The sequence below is a fragment of the Clarias gariepinus genome, chromosome 9 (assembly GCF_024256425.1).
Source record: "Clarias gariepinus isolate MV-2021 ecotype Netherlands chromosome 9, CGAR_prim_01v2, whole genome shotgun sequence".
In the NCBI taxonomy this organism is placed as follows: domain Eukaryota; kingdom Metazoa; phylum Chordata; class Actinopteri; order Siluriformes; family Clariidae; genus Clarias; species Clarias gariepinus.
The window spans coordinates 24,888,333-24,906,393 of NC_071108.1; the positions used below are offsets into that span (position 1 = coordinate 24,888,333).

An 18,061-nucleotide genomic window follows, 5' to 3' on the forward strand; every position below is an offset into this window, starting at 1 on the left:
TTATTCGATTGCAACCAATTTTAGAAAATTCTTGCCATGTGGGTGTTATTGATATCAGAATGCTGGGTTTTTAAAAATAAAGCTTACAGGAAATTAACTCTTAATTTCTCTCTCTGTCTCTCTCTGACACACAATCATACAGAAACATACGCACACACACACACACACATATATATACTGATATACAGATGGCAGCATTAGGCTATTAGGCTGAACATGGAGATCTGACCTTCATAAGTCAGTGTGCCAAAAGACATCTTACTGTGTACATCAGAAACTGTGCAACTGGTGCTATTCTGACCACGTGTTACCATGTGTGCTGTTTTATCATGGACAGCAAGTTAGAACAAAGTGTAAACATGAAATTCTGAGTGAAGGTTGGCAAATCTGCCACAGACATATTTGACATGATTTAGCAAGTTTACAGCGATGTAGCAATGAGTCATTCAAGCCGTTTTGAGTGGCACCTGCGCTTCAAGAGTGAAAGAAAATCCCTCAAAGGCAATGAGAATTAGGAATACCTTCAATGAGCTCAACCCCTGAAAAAGTCAAAACCATTTGGCGACTCATCGGAGAACAATTTACAACATCGCTACTATTGTCAGTGTGTCACACAGATCAGTCCAGGCAATCCTCGGGTGTGATTTAAAATAGCACTGCCGAGCTCATCCCCAGGCTGCTGACCCAGGAGCAGAAGGAACATCACCTCAAAGTCTGCCAGGAACTCTGTCAGCATGCAATGGATGATCTGTCCTTCTGGTGATGAAACGGTGGATATGACCCTGAGGTGAAGCAAGAGTCTTTACAGTAGAAGAGCCCATCTAAAATTTTTAAATTGTTTTTGCTGTCTCATGCTCATAACCTTAGACACATGCTCTCACACTCAAATAGGTGTACACACACACACACACACACACACACACTTCATCTTTCCTAAGTTGTGTGCAGTTTCAACGGTAGGTTTTATGGACCTTGGACACGGTGGAAATTCCCTCAGCCCACACACACAGATAAGACTTTAATTTCACATTAACTACGATACTGGTCTCTATGTTTTTAACCAATCTACTTCAATTCAATTAGTGAGTTAACCTCTTTATATAATCATGGAATTAAAGTATAAATTTAACTGTGACATTATTGTCATGATATGAGAATTATCTGCCAATTGATACACTGTCAAAAACAATAATAATAGAGAAAATACGTGTCTGCATTTCGCTATGCTCGTGCCTGCTACTTAAAAACCTATCAAAACAATTATATCATTTCTTTTTAATTTATTATTGATTATTGACTGACCTGGTTTCGAGTGCTTATTTTGCTTAAAGTACCTGAATATTGCAGAGTCTTGTTATTTTTTCCCTTTTCTTAATTACATGTGACTTAATAAATATTACAAAAGATTTACTGTAAAAAGGTAATGCAATGTAAACCCTACAATCTGCAAGTATTTATGTGCAAATATTGGCTTAATTGGCTAATAACCACTCAGTTTTGCAAAATGCAAAAACAAAAGCCTTTCAACAATTTTAAAACATAAATGAAACCCAAAGTGTGACACAAAAATATAAAGTCTAGAAGAAAGATAGCTTGTTGAAATATCTTATTGCCTACATAATCTGTTTTAAGTACACGACAATAGGTTTTGGTGATGCCAGAAATCTTAAATAAATAGGTCATATTACATACAGTATAAGACATTAAAAGACTTTTAACCCACAAAACCAGGTCATTAAAATGACAAGCCTGTAAGTCTTTGCTTGAAGTCAGGAGTATATCATTTTGACATTTTGTTTGTGCTAAGACTGGGTCATGGCAGATGATAATGCAAGTGCACTTTTGGCTTATTTTGAATGTCATGCAACCGCATTACCCACATAATTTTCATGTGTAACTGAGTAAATAAGAGTCCTAACCACCAGTCGCCTCTCCCATATCAGACAAAATCTTTTAACAAGGGTAGGAAGACAAATCCATGAAAGACAAATCCATGCCAACTGAAAGCAACTTTTTGAACTGCTGCTTATGCTGCATCACAGGCCATAGTAACATATGAAGTAAAGTATCTGTCACCACTCATGAGCACACAGATGCCCACAATTGGCTAGTGTTGTTAACACTTAAAATAGACACGTTGATAAACAATTTTATTTTTTATATTTTATTATACACATTACTATAGCAGGATTTTTAATCAGTATTGAAATCTGTGATGAGCTCAAAGTCAAACCTTTGTTTTAACATGGATTATTGATATCCCCATAGCATTTAAACCAATGGACCTAGGACTAATACCTCTGTAACAGCAAGGTTAAACTTAAAGGCTCCCTATTTTTTTCTGCTCATGGTCAGACTTCTTCCCCCACAGCTTTGTAATTTATTTTCATGTAATCTATACTGCCATGAGTAACTTTCATTCCGCATTAGACTTAGCAACTGTATGTTAGCCTTTTCTCCTCAAGCTAAAGGCAGCAGGTGCTGGAAGAAGTATGCTCAATCAGGTAGGTGCACTGCTAAAAGGATTTCCAGGGGAACAGTGGCCCAAGAATAGTTCCACACAGTTAGTGAAAATGACAATGACAGGAGGAGTGTCAGTAGCTGAGAGGTCAGGCACTGGTTTGAACCACTTTTTAGGTAGTTATTATGGTAAATATGGAAATGTTTATGCATAATTGGCTGTTGCAGGTGGTCTTTACTGGCCTGGCTCTTTCTGCAACAGTGGGGTCCATGTCATCAAGCCAGGAACTTACAGTTGGGTGGGAATTCGTGAGGCTTGACAGGTGTACAACTATTGCTGGTCTGCCTGGGCATGTTACATATCTTCCCATACTATGGGAAGGACTTGGTTGATTATGGTCTGAATGCATGGACAATGATGTACCTAAACAGTGACAGCTGCTTTTCCCAGACCTTCTTTACCACATTGGATGCCTTATCTGCCTCTAAAGAGGAGTTTAAGTGTGTAAACCCCATAAAAGCAGAAGCTCTTTACCCCAGGGTCAAGGCATGTCCAGGAAAACTGGTCTCCAGTCTCTTCCACAGTTACTGTGTACGAGTGAGACCAGTAGTGCTTAAGGTAGTCCCTCGTTATTCCTTCCCAGTGTTCCCTTCTCTTATGACCTGCTGAGACAGAAAGTACAAAGGAATAGAGGATGATCCCAACTCACGTTTAGCCTCTGCATTGGCATTTCTGGGCCAGGCATTCAGGTTGTGCTTCAGCACAGGGCATGATTGGCTTGTCATAGTTTCTTTGTGAAGTTTCTTTGTGCTGTTGGCTCCTCCTCTGTGGCTGAGAACCCTGGCCAGTCTAGGCCTGAAACAAGAAGCATAGGTAAGTCAGGAACCAAACCTACTGACATAGACCAATAGCCCTGTCTATTGGCCATGTGATAGCAGGGACCCACCTCACATCCCCATGGACACAGATGACAGTTAGGAACCCTCACTGTCTGGAGATAAGACCAATATGTTTGTTAGGGTAATCATACTACCCAGGTCTGGAAAGTGGCTGGGTACTCAGCCATGGCTAGGGCTTAGTAAGCATGAGCCCAATCCCAGGCATTTCTGCACCAGCCCACCTTAATGGAGCCTCTTGTGATGGCCTAACTGTAGCATGCATGGGCTGCACTCCAGGGTGTCCATTATAGTCTGGGTCAAGGTGGGAAAAGATGAGGGTCAACACCTTTGGACTGCACGCTGATCTGGCAGCTTGGCCCAGGGAGGGATGTAAGCCCACTAGGACCATTAGTTGAAGGCAGTGGTGGCTTGGCTTGGACAGAGGCCACAACAGGGAAGTACAGTAGATCTGCTTGAAGCCATTATAGTCCTCTGCTTCTTCTGCCATCTCGGTAGCAGCCAGATACTGAGATATACTATTCTGTCATATTAAGGAAAATGTTATCCACTTGGCTGTCATTGTGGTGCCCTTTTATAGCCTGTGAGTGCATATATGACCTATCTTGATTTCCAATTTTGATGCTCTGCAGCAAAGTTAAGCCTTTTTTCTGATATAATCAGTTTTCTAGAAGCTCTTCAATAATATGTATTTAAATAGTATTTTGTTTCCTCTTTAGGGGCAGCTCAGCTAAGTAAAATGAGCAGTTGCTCAAGCAACTTTAAGGCTGCCCTATGCCCTGGCCACGTCCATGTTTAAAAGTATATAGCCTACTATAGTCTTCATAATGAAGAAAACAACGCTTATAAAAAGGCCAAAAAAAAAAAAACCCTGAACATCCTAATTTTAGGCTCAGTCAAACCTATTCATTCACAACAGCAGTGACTTTTTTATCACCATTGAGGTTTGCATTGACCACAAATATGGTTGATTGCACACATCTACATAGACACACAAAAGAGCTATGGATCACACTTGTTTTTTGTCATTTTTTTATTTTTAAGTGAATAAGTGAGTGAGTGGGGACTCAGGGGTGCGGTGAAGCATGACACGTTTATGTTTATGAGTATTTCTTTTTAACCCAGTTTAGCCTTTACCGGTGTGTCTAAATCAAATGAGAAACCAGCTAGGGCACAGTAATCTAATGATCTTTTCACATTCTTGGCTTCAGTTGAACACACAAACACACACACACACACACACACACACACAGACACACACACACACATTAAACAAAAGTATAAAATGGTATACACCGCTATTTGAAAACATTTAATCCTGTAAACCTGCAGTGACCATTGAAAAAAGAAAAAACTATGCCACTAAACTTCACCTCACAGTGAGCAGCATGTACTGCTTACTTTTCTCAATATGCTTTATATAGTTTACATAGCCCTCTGGAGAAAGAAGTGCCACTCTATATCTACTGTTTCATAATACTGTAAATGTTATTAACATGCACAACTACTTCCTTCACTTTGTTTAAATGGAAATGAGCTTTATTGACTATAGGCATTTTGGGTAAAACTCATGTTCTCTCAGTTGTTGTGGGGGGAGACCTGCTAGAAAAGTGTACTGTGCTGAAAACATGGGGAGCTTGTTAAAGGTATGGGGAGTAACAGACAAGCTTGTAAAAGTCTGGTCAGGTCATGTTTTACAGTAAGACCATAAAAGTACAGATGGGAATAGTGCATAATGGACTAAAAGAGTGAGTGACATGTCAAACATTCTGGGAAAGAACAGCTACATGAATAGAAGGTACATACCATGGTGCGCTTAAGAGAAAGAGTTTTTAGACAGTTCATTTGGGTGCTTGGATGAAAGTGTGCATTTTAGCTAATATGTTCTTTTACATTGTCTCTATTTTACACCTAGCACATAAAGTCAATTGTTTCTTGCATTGCTACACTCTTCTCTCCATATGTGACCTCCTAAACTTTGTTGGGAAGTTCATCATAGGTCAGAGCCAAGCTCCTGAAGTGTGACTACATTTTTTTTCATACACACTCATCCTCATTGCTTCTTTATCTGTTTCTCTTGACTGAGCATGATTAATCATTCAGTTTTTTTGTGAATGAGACTGGAAGGAAAGAGAGGGTGATTAATGATGATGAAGAACTGGAGACCACTTCTTAGCCAACAGTGATGGATGAACTTAGTCTCATAGCCATTGCAAACAAACCCCCACCACCCAACTACACACACACACACACACACACACACACAGAGAGAAAGAGACGACAACTGTTTCCATAACCACCAGCATTTTTGGCCATGTATATCAGCTAATATTGCAAATGAGTAAGTTATGATTTACGAGTTAGGAAGATTGCTTTATTGAGTTGAATTTTGTAATGAGTACTCAGACTGTCAACAAGGATCCATTATGACACAAATCCTCTAATGACAAAAATGAGGTAAGTGATGGATAGAGCGGATCCAAGAACAAATCAGATGCTCAATGATTTAAATACTGCAAATGTATAATGGATTTGTACTTAAAACCTTTTTTTCCCATAAGTGTAAGTAAAACTACCAATGTGTTTAAAAATATATAGCATCTCCAGTTTAAGCATTGTGCTAAACTCTGATGATCATACAGAAACTCTGCAGCACTTAATGCACTTTTTTTTTTCTTTTTTTCTTTTTTGACTACGAATAGTAGCAAAGTGATCAGCATTGATGAAGTGGTAATAACTGTTCACCAACTGATCAGCACATTTTCAAAACAATAATCAATGTATTAATTATGTTAAACATTTGTTCTTCTATGATTTGTCTTTTTTAATACACAAAGCCATGCTTAAATTCTCTAAGTTAAATTATATAAATGATATATTTAGGCTTTAACAAACTTGATACTTGAGCCAGTCAACCTATTTAAGTGTTTTTGGTATAGAAAAGAAACTTGAGGAAAATGTACAGACTCAAAGAAAACATATAAAACAACAGGCAGAGTGTAAGTCAATCTTAGGACAACATATGTTAGAGCTGTGAAGCAGCAGTGCTAATCGCTGCACCAACATACTCATACATAACTGAAAATATCCAGTTCTCTGGGTTTTTTGGTTTTCTTCCCACATCTCAATCCATGCCAATAGGTGCGTTGGCAACTTAGTTAATTCTCCCGAGTGTAAGAATTCATCTGCACATGAGTGGCACCTAGGTTTTATTCCTACAGTATATCAGCATATTCTTTCTCAAGATCGTGGCTCCAGATCCACTGTCAACATGTAGTGGATAGATTCATTACTGAAGATGAACTTTTGGCAGTAGTCTTCTAAACCACTGTGTGGTTATGTATTGTTCCTATTAACAACAATCTTTATTTTATATTTTTTGTCTTTTAGGATGATGAAGAGGGCATCTGGGCATGATTTTTAGTCTGGCCTGGGCTGCTGCTCCTGTTCTTTTCAAAAGGGTGAGTGATAATGATAATGACCGATTTCCAATTATTTTCTTTTCATTGTTTGACCCGCTTTCCATGTAATTGAACTAGCCCCTGAGGGCTAGCTAAAATAGAGTGAGGTTTATTCAGGAAATAAACTGTAAAGTGGAACCTAAAAGAAAAAAACCTGTGCATTGGAACCAAACTAGTGTTTAAGATAAACTGGAATTGCTGATGAGTCCCATACATATACACTTTTCTCAGACTATGAACATTTTACAGAGTATACCTTGTTAAAATGACAGAATGAGAAGAAACAGAACACACACACACACACACACACACACACATACACACCTGTAAAATTTAACAGCTCAGCCTACCTGTAGCGAGTGTGTATATGTATGTACTGTACATGTAATTAAAAGTTTTGTGGTTAGCCTAAAACATTAAGTTTAGAATGTCGGCCTATAAAGGATCATTTCTGTCTCTGTGTGATGGTCAGATATAAGAGAACATCATAAATTTAAATAGTTACATATTAACAAAAACAAATAGTTATAACAGTACAACAATAGGGGTATTATTTGATATACCTTAATAGATTTGTCAGCCATTGTGACGAAACCAAAAGTTTCCCTGTAAAGAGAAACCACAGCCTTTGCATTTCTCTTACAGTAATTCCAGTACAGTCAATGGTCGGGAAGTCTGGCTTTGCAGTCAGACCATACACACTTAGAGGCACCCAAGAGCATACCCACACACAGGATTTGTGGTAATTGAAACCCTCCATCCACCCACAAGTCCAATAATCCAGCAGATTTGTATTCCACTGCTTTACTTTACCCTTATCAGCATAACTCATCTCACTGCCTCAGTTTCCTCAGTGTGTATGTGCATGTGTGAGTGCTTGCACCATACTGACACGATTTTCGCTGGAGTGTTTGAGGATTTCTTTTTTCTATACTTTACACAAGCGATTTGGTTCACCATTTTGGTCCATGCTGTTTTTAGAGCATGGTTCCTTTATGAAACATAATTAGCAGTGGATGCATAAAGTTTAAAACTTTAGACTGGTCTTAGGTTGCTTTTATAGATTTTTTTTTTTTTTTTGCCTTCATGGCCACTTTAATGAAGTAGGAATGTTTTTCCTGAGGAGAGATACAAATACAAAACAAAGCAAGACAGAGACAATACTTTATTTGTAAGGGATGTCCAAGCAGATTATCAAATGTAAAATCAGTCCTTGAACACAAGAAATACAGAGCATCTGATGTTAATAATCAAAGGGGGAAATAATTTTTTTTAAACCAAAAATTCTTTGAGAAAATTCTATCAGGAATATTACTGCACCATGTTCCCATCAGGATTTTATCAATTTAATTGTTTCCTCAAGTCAACTAGTTTATGATTCAGGTACAGCTCCAGCAGTGTGTTAATGTAATTGAATTTTCATGAAATATTTGAAAGTTTTATTTAGACAGTCGTTAGCTGTATGATTTGGTTTCTTTCCAAATAGCTGGGTACCAAACTTCAATACTTTTATGGCACAGACGGAATTGCTTCCATACCATTGAGTAATAAAAAAAAGGCCTTGTCCTTCAGCACCGAATTTTGTTACTTAAGAAGTAAATCTAATCAGCATCAGTGAGGCTGTAAGCAAGCAACACGCTGATTACACACCCAGGGATGGAGCTCACATGTAGGCAGTCTTGACTACAGTGTGCATTGCATAATAGATTTAAGTATGTCTAAGCAATCAATAGTTTGACTATTTTATCATCCTTGATTATCTTATCTACATGCAATGCAGTAGATACAAAAAGGACACTGCTGTCCAAAATAACAACATGATGAAATTAATGAAACACATGAATGTGTGTGGAATGAATTTAGGAGGAGAACGTTGCTCCATGTTTGACCACAAGAGAAACAAATGGAAAGCATAACTGTAAGTTCAACACTGGGAAGTTGAAATCTCCATGCATGTAGGAGATATCCAAGGACATGCTCAGTCACTCAAGCAATTCATTTTTTTTTTTTTATTCCGCTTTATTTAAAAGACACAGCATGCTCTACATCTTTTGCAGTTGTGTATGAAAGAAACAATTTTGTTATGCACAAATCTTTTCTTCCAGTATTAGTAAATAACATGCCTTCTGTGGGAAAGAGATTTTTTTTTTACTCAAAACTGTTTTTTTTTTTTTTACTCTTCCTCTTTTCATTGTGAATGTGCTTGCTATTGCTCATGCCTAAAGTTACTGCTGCATGCAGAGGCTGGGTTGAGCACAATTAAATCTCACATAGGGGTGGGAAGTGTTTTTATTTGCTCGCTAATTACATTGAATAGAGAAAACCAACCATGTTATCATGTTTTAATTTTAATTCATTATTATGATATATTTGGGACGTTTGTACTTTCTGGTTTTGATTATTGAAGGATTAGAACCCGCATCCACCCTGTAAATTACACCTATGAACAAACCACAGCTATCCTTCTCTCACCATTCATGTTTGCATAGCATTATAAAACTTCCTTAAAAAAAAAAGAAAAGGAAAAACTATGCTATGACTATGATTTTAACTGCTTACCTTTAGCAAACATATGGTTGTCAGCTAGGACATGGTTGTTTACTAGATCTTACAGTACATTCATGCATGAACTGCATTAAACTGGAACTCTCATGTAACTATAAATATTATTTGAATGTAGCTTTAGCTAGCCAAATCAAAGCTGAACTGTATTCAGTTACTGTTCAGGGAGTACAACAGAAGAATGTAAACGAGAATGTTAACATCTTTAACATTCAAGGTGGCAAAGTTTTCGTTTATTAAATTTATATCATTGCAAATATTCTATGAATCAAAGAAAGAAGTTCCCCTTCTCTCTGTCACCCTTTTTTTTAAGAATCTTCCAGTGATGTACAGAGGCAGTTCTAGTGTCTGTCGTGGTCCTAGGCAAATATGTTCAGCATTTAACCAGCATTCATCAACATTATCTTATAAATAATAAATACGTTTGTCAGCCATCAGGGCCCCCTACTGGCCTGGGGTCCCAAGTAGTTGCCTGCCTCTTCAGTTAACAAGCAGCACCTCTGATGACATGGAATACAGTGCACTATTCATGGTACATTGTTTAAAACTGAAGAGATAAACATGAACTAGTTTCACTTTTGGGGCTGTAAACATTTACTATCTCTTGTGAAGTGTGAACTTGCACAATACTGTTAGCAGATGGGTTGTGGGGAATAGTTTTTTTATGTTGAAGCAGCTTAAACATGGAACTAAAGAGTTGAAACAGAAAAAGTTTATATTTATGAATTGTATTGTATCATTATCAATATCATTATGTTTTTCATGTTATGAAATGACTTTAAGCCTAAACAAAACTAAAGGTATGTACTGCAATGTATTGCTCTTTTTGTTAAAAAAAAAAAAAAAAAAAAATGTTTGGTTTAGAAATCTGGCTATTGTTACATGAGTAATCGATTGAACTTTTGAGCCATTTATCCACAAATTCATCAATATGTAGTGTGAATATTCATTCATTCATCTATGCTTCTTTTTTTGGTCAGAAATATTTCTGTCTGTATGTCTGTCTAGCAAGATTTTGTAACAGCATCATGCAAAATTAACTGGACAGAATTCAATGACAATTTTTGCCGTACTGCCGAAAGTTTAACCTGCCCCATAAGCGAGTAAAAGCGATGTTATGAACAGTTATGTGCTGGATGCAATAATCTACTTTACCATAAGCTACTAATAGTAATGGCTAGAAAAGTTTGTGGCTCAGTGGTAGGTTGCTCACCCACCATGCAGAAGGCCTGGCTCTAAACACTGGTTTGAATGCTCACTCCATCCCAAGCCCGGATAAAATGTCAGGGTTGTGTCAGGAAGGGCATCCTGTGTAAAACCTGTGCCAAGTTGTTCGGATGACCTGCCGTGGTGACCCCACGATGAGGAAGCAGCTGAAAGATTATGTGCTGGAGAATGTGCTGGAGTCATTTTAAGGCCTTTTTTACAAGAGCGTAAAATTTTTGGATAAACGAACGCACTCTGAACGTCCTAGACGTTTATGTTTCGTTTTGTAGTGGCGCTTGATTGACTTCTACACTGGCGTTCGCTTGCCTCTGACTAACGCCAGCCTGCAGCCCAAATTGTAGTTTGTGTGTTAACCTGTGGAGGCAGTGTCGGGAACTGGATATGAAAGCCCTTGTCATTTTATTTAAGGTGCCTCCTGTTATTATGGACCATTTTGCTATATTTGACATTAATCTTCTTGTTTTAAAAAAATTCTCACCGGACGCTACAGCACGAATGGCAAAAAACGCTTGATTTTTACGTCTGTGTGAACAAGGCCTAAGACAAAACATAATCTTTATTTAATCTACTTTTTTGATTTCTCAACTGTGATTCATTCTTCGATTACTGAACACTGGGAGTGTATTTGGCTGACGATGGAAGAAGTACACCTTCGCATAAACAATGCATAAGACCTTACAAACATTTATTTATTTGTATTAGGCAGAGAGTTCTGTCATACAGAAGGACAGAGACAAATACGTGGCCTTCAACCTTAAATTTTAATATCACTAATACATTAAAGCTGATCAGCTTGTTTTTAGCGTTAACCTTTAAACTCTATACAAGCTCTTTACCCGTCAAAGAGGGGCATTCTGCTTGTATATATAAATCTTATCTGTACTTTCTTCACAGTTCTCCTTCTTTTTATTTTCTTAAAATATTTATACACATTGATTCTTTTCTAAACTGCTATATTGCAGGTCTTGTAAACAGGAATTCAGATTTGAATATGTAAAGAAGAAATGAAGTAAAGTGAATGTTTTATATTGTTCCCATCACTAATGGCAGAAAAGAAGGGTATTGTTTTGAATATATATTGTTTTTAGATGTCTTTAACAAAAGATAGACCCCTACTGACACAGGTGTACGCTAAGAACCACACCCCATCCACAAACACACATATTCAAAAGCACACACACACACTTAGTGTTCAAATAGAGTTCACATGTTCCAACCTGTTAGTGTTTTAGGTAGCAGTGAAATATCAAATGGAAATGGAATTTGTTTGTGTGTGTGTGTATATATGTGTGTGTGTGAGGAAGAACGAGTGTGTGTATGTGTGTGAAGCACATTAGAAGGGATTAAAGTAGCATTTACTTGAGCTCTGCTGGCTCTTAAACACAAAGATAAATGCAAGTGCAGCGTCAGCGCACCTGGGGAAGTTTCCGGAAACATGCCATGTAGACACGCGTTCGCGCGCGCGCTCACACACACACACACACACACATCACACACATCTTTATCCTTCTCTAAACACATGAGCTATTCAACAAAGGAAAGGAAAAAAGAAGAACCTATATATTGAATATTTGTATTATCGTATATTGTCTGTCTAGAAATGGCACAAGTGATTTAGGGGTCAACTTTTCTGTTTGCCCTGGGATGCCAGGAGAGGAAAAAGCTTGCAGTGTGTCCTGCTAATCCATCCCAGGACCTTCTTATAGTTTGTTCCTCCACTGGATATAGATACATAGATAAATCTTAATTTCTTGCATAACCCAGATCTGTGGGGAATTTCTTAGACAGTTAATGTTGATGAATTTTATTCTATTGACACCATAATCCATGTCTCTGTTCCATGGAGTATTACTAATTTCACATGTAATACTGCTGAACTATCTGACCTTTGAGTTTTGGCCACCCTGCTTCTTCACGACTTAGATAACTTAAAGGTTCCACTTCTATTACTGACTTTCCTACATTGCTACAATTGCAACTGCATTGCTGTTGTTAGCACAGAGATTTTTGGTTTTTCACTTTTGTAAAAGTTATGACCCACATGTACAGAGTTTTACCAGGTTGAGATCTTCAAGTTGCCTCTAAAGTGTCTCTTGTGTTCTGTTTTTCTTCTGCGTTTGGTTTTCTAAATAACCATATAGTCTATCATGGATGTTTCTCAGCATGAGATAACACTTTGATAACACTTAAACTTAAAGTTACTCAAACTGTCTCTTCAAGTAACATCAAAGAGGGATAGAGAGTGGCACAGGGGCAGCACCTGAAAGACATACTCACACACACACGTTACTCTATGTGGCGACATTACACAAAATCTCTCCCAGACACAGCCTCCACTTTAGCTAAGTTGCAGTATAAACATGTGCAACATTATTAAAACTAATGACTGTTCTAATCAAGACTGAAAATACAGGAAGCAAATTGTCCATATTGTCTTTCCATGACCATTGTTATCATATTGTCTTTCCATGACACATTCACTGATCAGCCCATGGTAGTCAACCCTCTTTACAGTCTTATACACTGAAATCGAACAAAATACCAAAATCAGCAAGAGTTTCGATCTCTCTTTTCCGAGGGACGCTCCTTCACCACCTGTAAAGGCGAAAAGAAATCTGTAGAAATATTGTATTAATTTTATTGTGCTTTACACCAACCTAAATTTGAAATAATCTAAAATAAGTAATGGCCACAGTATCCCCATAGCATTGCCAAGAGCTAGTCTATTGGGTTTTTCATTTTAATTCAGCAGACATAACAAACACACCCACAGTGCAAAGAATAGCCATTAAAACAAGAGATTATTGAATTATGCAATATCACTGTTACATTTTCAGAAAGTGTGTTTTGAGCTAGAGTGTGTGTGCGGTCTTGTCAATAGCACGTGCTAAAGAAGGAGAAGAATGTTATGACATGTGAGGGCTGACTGTGTCCTGTCTATGGCACTGTCACTTTACATTAGCATGTGCTTGGCTAATGTAACAGAGTAAGGGTAGCCAGGAGTGTAAGCTAAAAGCTTGATCATTCCCAGAGCTTCTTTTTTTTTTACTATCTTTTCCTCACAGCCAACTCTGAGGTGAATTATGCGCTTTAGCAGGGGGTGTTGGATGAAGGGATTTTTAAGTGTGTGTACTGTATGCATGTGTATGTGAGGCTCAAGCATGGTCATGGCATCTTTTATCTAAATTTCGTGTAAAAGCTGCACTTGTAAGACGACATTCAGGAGAGGATTAGTGTCCATGCTCTCCTCTTCTCATCTTACCGGAATGCAGCCAACTTAAGATCTGACACACACCAAAAGCCCCTGTGTTAAATTCACACCTTCACTGATTACTAAAGTTCAGTTAGACACAAATGAGCATTGTAAGATTTACATCAAGTCCTGTGTACCTGCTTTCTTAACACAGTAGTTCATAAAAATAGTTCTTTTTTTCACAGTTCTATTAAACAAACAGTATAAGTATAAGTGTGACCAAATGCACTAGAACTGTGTTCTAGGCTGTTATGCTTGTCTGAAAATGTGTGTGTGTGTGTGTGTGTGTGTGTGTGTGTGTGTGTGTGTGTGTGTGTGTGTGTGTGTGTGTGTGTGTCTGTGTGTGTGTGTGTGTGTGCGTGTGTGGGTGTGAGCGCGCGCCCGCATTTATATACACAATAAGTCGCTGAGTTACAAATTTTGAATGGAAAATATGAATGGTCAGCGGATCTACAAAAATTTGTAAAAGCAAACAAATTGTGGATTTAGCTCACATGTATTGTGCAAAAATAGACACTTCAGTGCACCATATACAATTATATACAATATTTTTAGTGTGTAAGTGAATGTATAAAATATGCAAATCCCGGTATATTGTATGTGTGTGTGGGGGGGGGAATGAGAAATGGGTCTGCATCACTGGTTCAATGAATCAGTCCAGGAGCACAATGATAGAAAATGGCTGTCCTGTAAAGCTGTCCCAATATTGAATAATCCTAATTTCGAAAAATCCTCGAAGAGACACAGTTCACAGTCCAATACAGCTTTTAGACAAAATAGTCCATTCAAGTGCCCAGTAAACACCATAAAGCTTTCAATGTCTTTATGGGTTGACTTTAAACAAGGTCAGCTGACCCCACTGTATCAGTGGGATTCCCCTTACATTTTAAAGGCACATACATTTAAGAGCATAATGCCCAACCAAAACACCAAACCCTGGTTTGGTTATTTTATGCTCTACATTGTATATTATACTATATATATATATATACACTGTATTTTGCTCTAGCGTTCAACAGTGACATACTGGCAGTGATGGGGCTTGAACCCTGACCTTCCGATCAGTAACCCAGTAACCCACAGCCTTAACCAATTAAGCCACCACTACCAACCATTTTACCAGAATTTACCCACATTTTGTGGTGTGTCCAATTAAAAAATGGGGGCTTGTTACCCTTCAGTTAGTCCCTTTACTTTTGCAAAACAATCTTCCTGGCCAAGAGCTTACAGCCACCTCAAGTGATGTGCAGGGGTGCAGGTGTTGCTCTGAATGCTGGGAGATGATGGCACTCACCCTAAGGAACCTTCAACCTCAACTATAAATTGGGCTTCTGGATCTGGCAGCTGATGTTAACCTTCCTCTACAGTCTCAAAAGCCTAATGTGCTTCTTTTGTCCTTTATAAAAGACACACACTTTTGGTTGTGTGTTAAAATTCTGGATGAATCACCAGGACAAGTTGCTGAGCATTAGGAAGAGCTGTACCAAGCAGAGAGAGGTGGGGCTAACTTCACTCTGCAACAGTCCCTATCTTGGCTGGGTTGATGCAAATGCACCCCTGGGAGACGACAGAAACCATGAACAGAGTTGTAGTGGCATGTGAATGCAACTTCTCCACCTTGACAAGTACAGTACGTTAATAGGTGATTTATAAATTCACATATCACTTTGTTATAAATGGTTAAGGAACTGATTACAAACTCATAATTACAAAATATTTGTGGGCACAACTTTTGTTTTTGGCTGGGTAGTGTAGTTAAAAAGGAAAAAAAAAATGGTTTGTATACATGCAATACATCTGCATGTGTTTATAGGCTTGTTTTAAATGACACTTTTAAGATGAACAATTTTGTAAAACAGCAGCAATTTTATTTTATCTATTTAGAGTTTACTGTATTATTGAATGTTGTAAAGGGATTTGTGTTTGGAATAGGTTAAAGGCAGGTGAAATAAAAGTGGCACTTTAAAATTTTATTGTTTACTTTTCAGCAATTTTATTCTGGCCTTCACCCTCTCTCTTACACACACAAGCCTCCTGTACCTGCTCCGAATCCTACAGTCTTCTCCTCTGTTGGTTGGCCCAATGTGTGAGGTTTTGCTCTCAGGTCAAAAATGCACTAAATGTAATTCTTGCTGTTAAAATGCACCTCCTTCTATTTCTCTGTATTGACATTGCCACAGATACAGTGCTTCTGCAAATAACAGAAGAAGAGTGCCTTAAAAACACACATGCTGTGTTTGTGCAGAGGTATACTGTAGCTTCCTAGGTATCTATGTTGCATAGTTTATGAGCACTAACTAACAGTCTAATCCTTTATCTGAGTGTCCTCCATCACTTGATATAATCTATTTTTTATAATCACCACTTTAAACTAGGTTTGTTGGTGGTCAATCAATCTCACTTGAAGTTTTAAAAGAAAACCTCAGGATTGTCACGCTATTACTCCAGAGGGAAATCCCTGCAGGGAATCATCACCAGGAATGGAGTAGTGGAGCAGCATCTCTTTCACATAAAAAAAACATGTTTTATCTCTGTTGTTCTCTCTCTCTCTCTCTCTCTCTCTCTCTCTCTCTTCCTTAGCTCATCTTTTAGCCTCCTTTTCTTTTTTTGGGCCACTGACTGCAACACAGAACGCTCATTAATGAAATTGTCTGCAGGTGTGGAATTTGTCCCACTTACCTCCCCCTGCTCCTCACCCTCATTGCAGACCAGAGCTTGACCATGACCCTGCTGCCAAATATTTTCATAGCATGTTTATATTCATAGCATGTTTATATTATTAATATAGAAACTGGAAAATTGATATCAGACATTATTACTGATCTGCTGCAGTCTACACCGAGTTTCATACAGTTTTATTTAGATAAAAAAATATATATATATATATATTCAGTTCCCAAGGGGGCAGACATTTATTTTAGAAGAAAATGTACAAAGCAATGCAAACCATATGGACATTTTATAGTGTACTGTAACAATTTATACAAGCTTCGTTTATTTATTTTTTTTACATTTTTAATTTCGGGACCTTGTTTCTATTGTATCTATTATTCTAATTCTTATTAAATGGTTAGGAAGTAAATATAAATTCTGAACCTGATATGAAGCTTAAACATGCATCTCCATGATAAAAATCTAATAGCCAGTGGTCTACAAAAAGGAAATTCTGTTTTATTGTATTGCTCTGTATTACATTGCAAGCTGATGACTTGTGACTGCAGTCACTCAATAGTTTAGGACTGAAATTTCCACAAACATTGGACCTAAACAGAGGCTCAAGTTATGATTTTTTTGTCAAAATTGTTGTGTCTAACATTTACTTAATTGTTATGTTTTTGTTGTAAATAACAAATATGGAAGTTCTTTAATGGACAACCCAAGTCACACAAAAATGCCTTCACTAGGACAGAAGAACTCTTGCTCTCAGATTGGTGAAAAAAATTTCTCATCTTTTATTTTAAATCTAAATAATTTTATAGTTTGTTTGGTTTTCTTGCATTATTTTTCACTAAAACATCTTTTATGTCTTGTCTTGTCTCTCATCTCGTACCCCAGAATTTGAATTCCGTGATATATATGAATGATAGAGTGTGGCTATGTAATACATAAACAAATGAACAGACAGTTTAAATTAGTTCCATATAATGAGATGCCTATTTTTTTCCTTCGCTATGGTCTCTTTCTTAAGCTTGAGGAACTAAAAAAAAATATTTAAGTAGCTAATAAGCAAACAGGGTTTAAACATAGCTGGTGCACTGACTCATATTATTCCCTTAAAATAAATGTTTCTGTAATTTATTTCTACATTAATTTGTATGTTAATATTTGCATAGGTTTAATGCTGTAATGCTGAAGCACTGAGGTAGTACAGTATATATACAGTATATATATATATATATATATATATATATATATATATATATATATATATATATATATATATATATACGTGTGTGTGTGTGTGTGTGTATTGTCAAGTGCATTTTCAATAAAACTGACTCTCATGAACTCATTAACTGTTTAAAGGAGATCAATGCATTTTGGATGCCTTCAGCATTCCTTTACAATGTAGAAAGAAATAAAAATCAGAAACCATCAGGGAGTTAGAAAGTGACCCCAAACTTTTGAACAGTAGGGTGTATATATATATATATATATATATATATATATATATATGTTTTGCCAGGGGTAGCTCAGTGGT

General features: G+C 37.3%; 1 protein-coding gene across 1 annotated transcript in view; it reads left to right on the plus strand.

Annotated features, from left to right (window-relative positions):
* The window catches only part of LOC128530278 (ERC protein 2), a 243,404-nt gene that overhangs the window by 184,368 nt on the left and 40,975 nt on the right, over positions 1 to 18,061 (plus strand). Inside the window, exon 14 of the mRNA XM_053504121.1 lies at positions 6,748 to 6,818. Coding sequence (XP_053360096.1) covers positions 6,748 to 6,774 — 27 coding nt within the window. The 3' untranslated portion in view covers positions 6,775 to 6,818. The remainder of the gene's footprint in view (positions 1 to 6,747; positions 6,819 to 18,061) is intronic.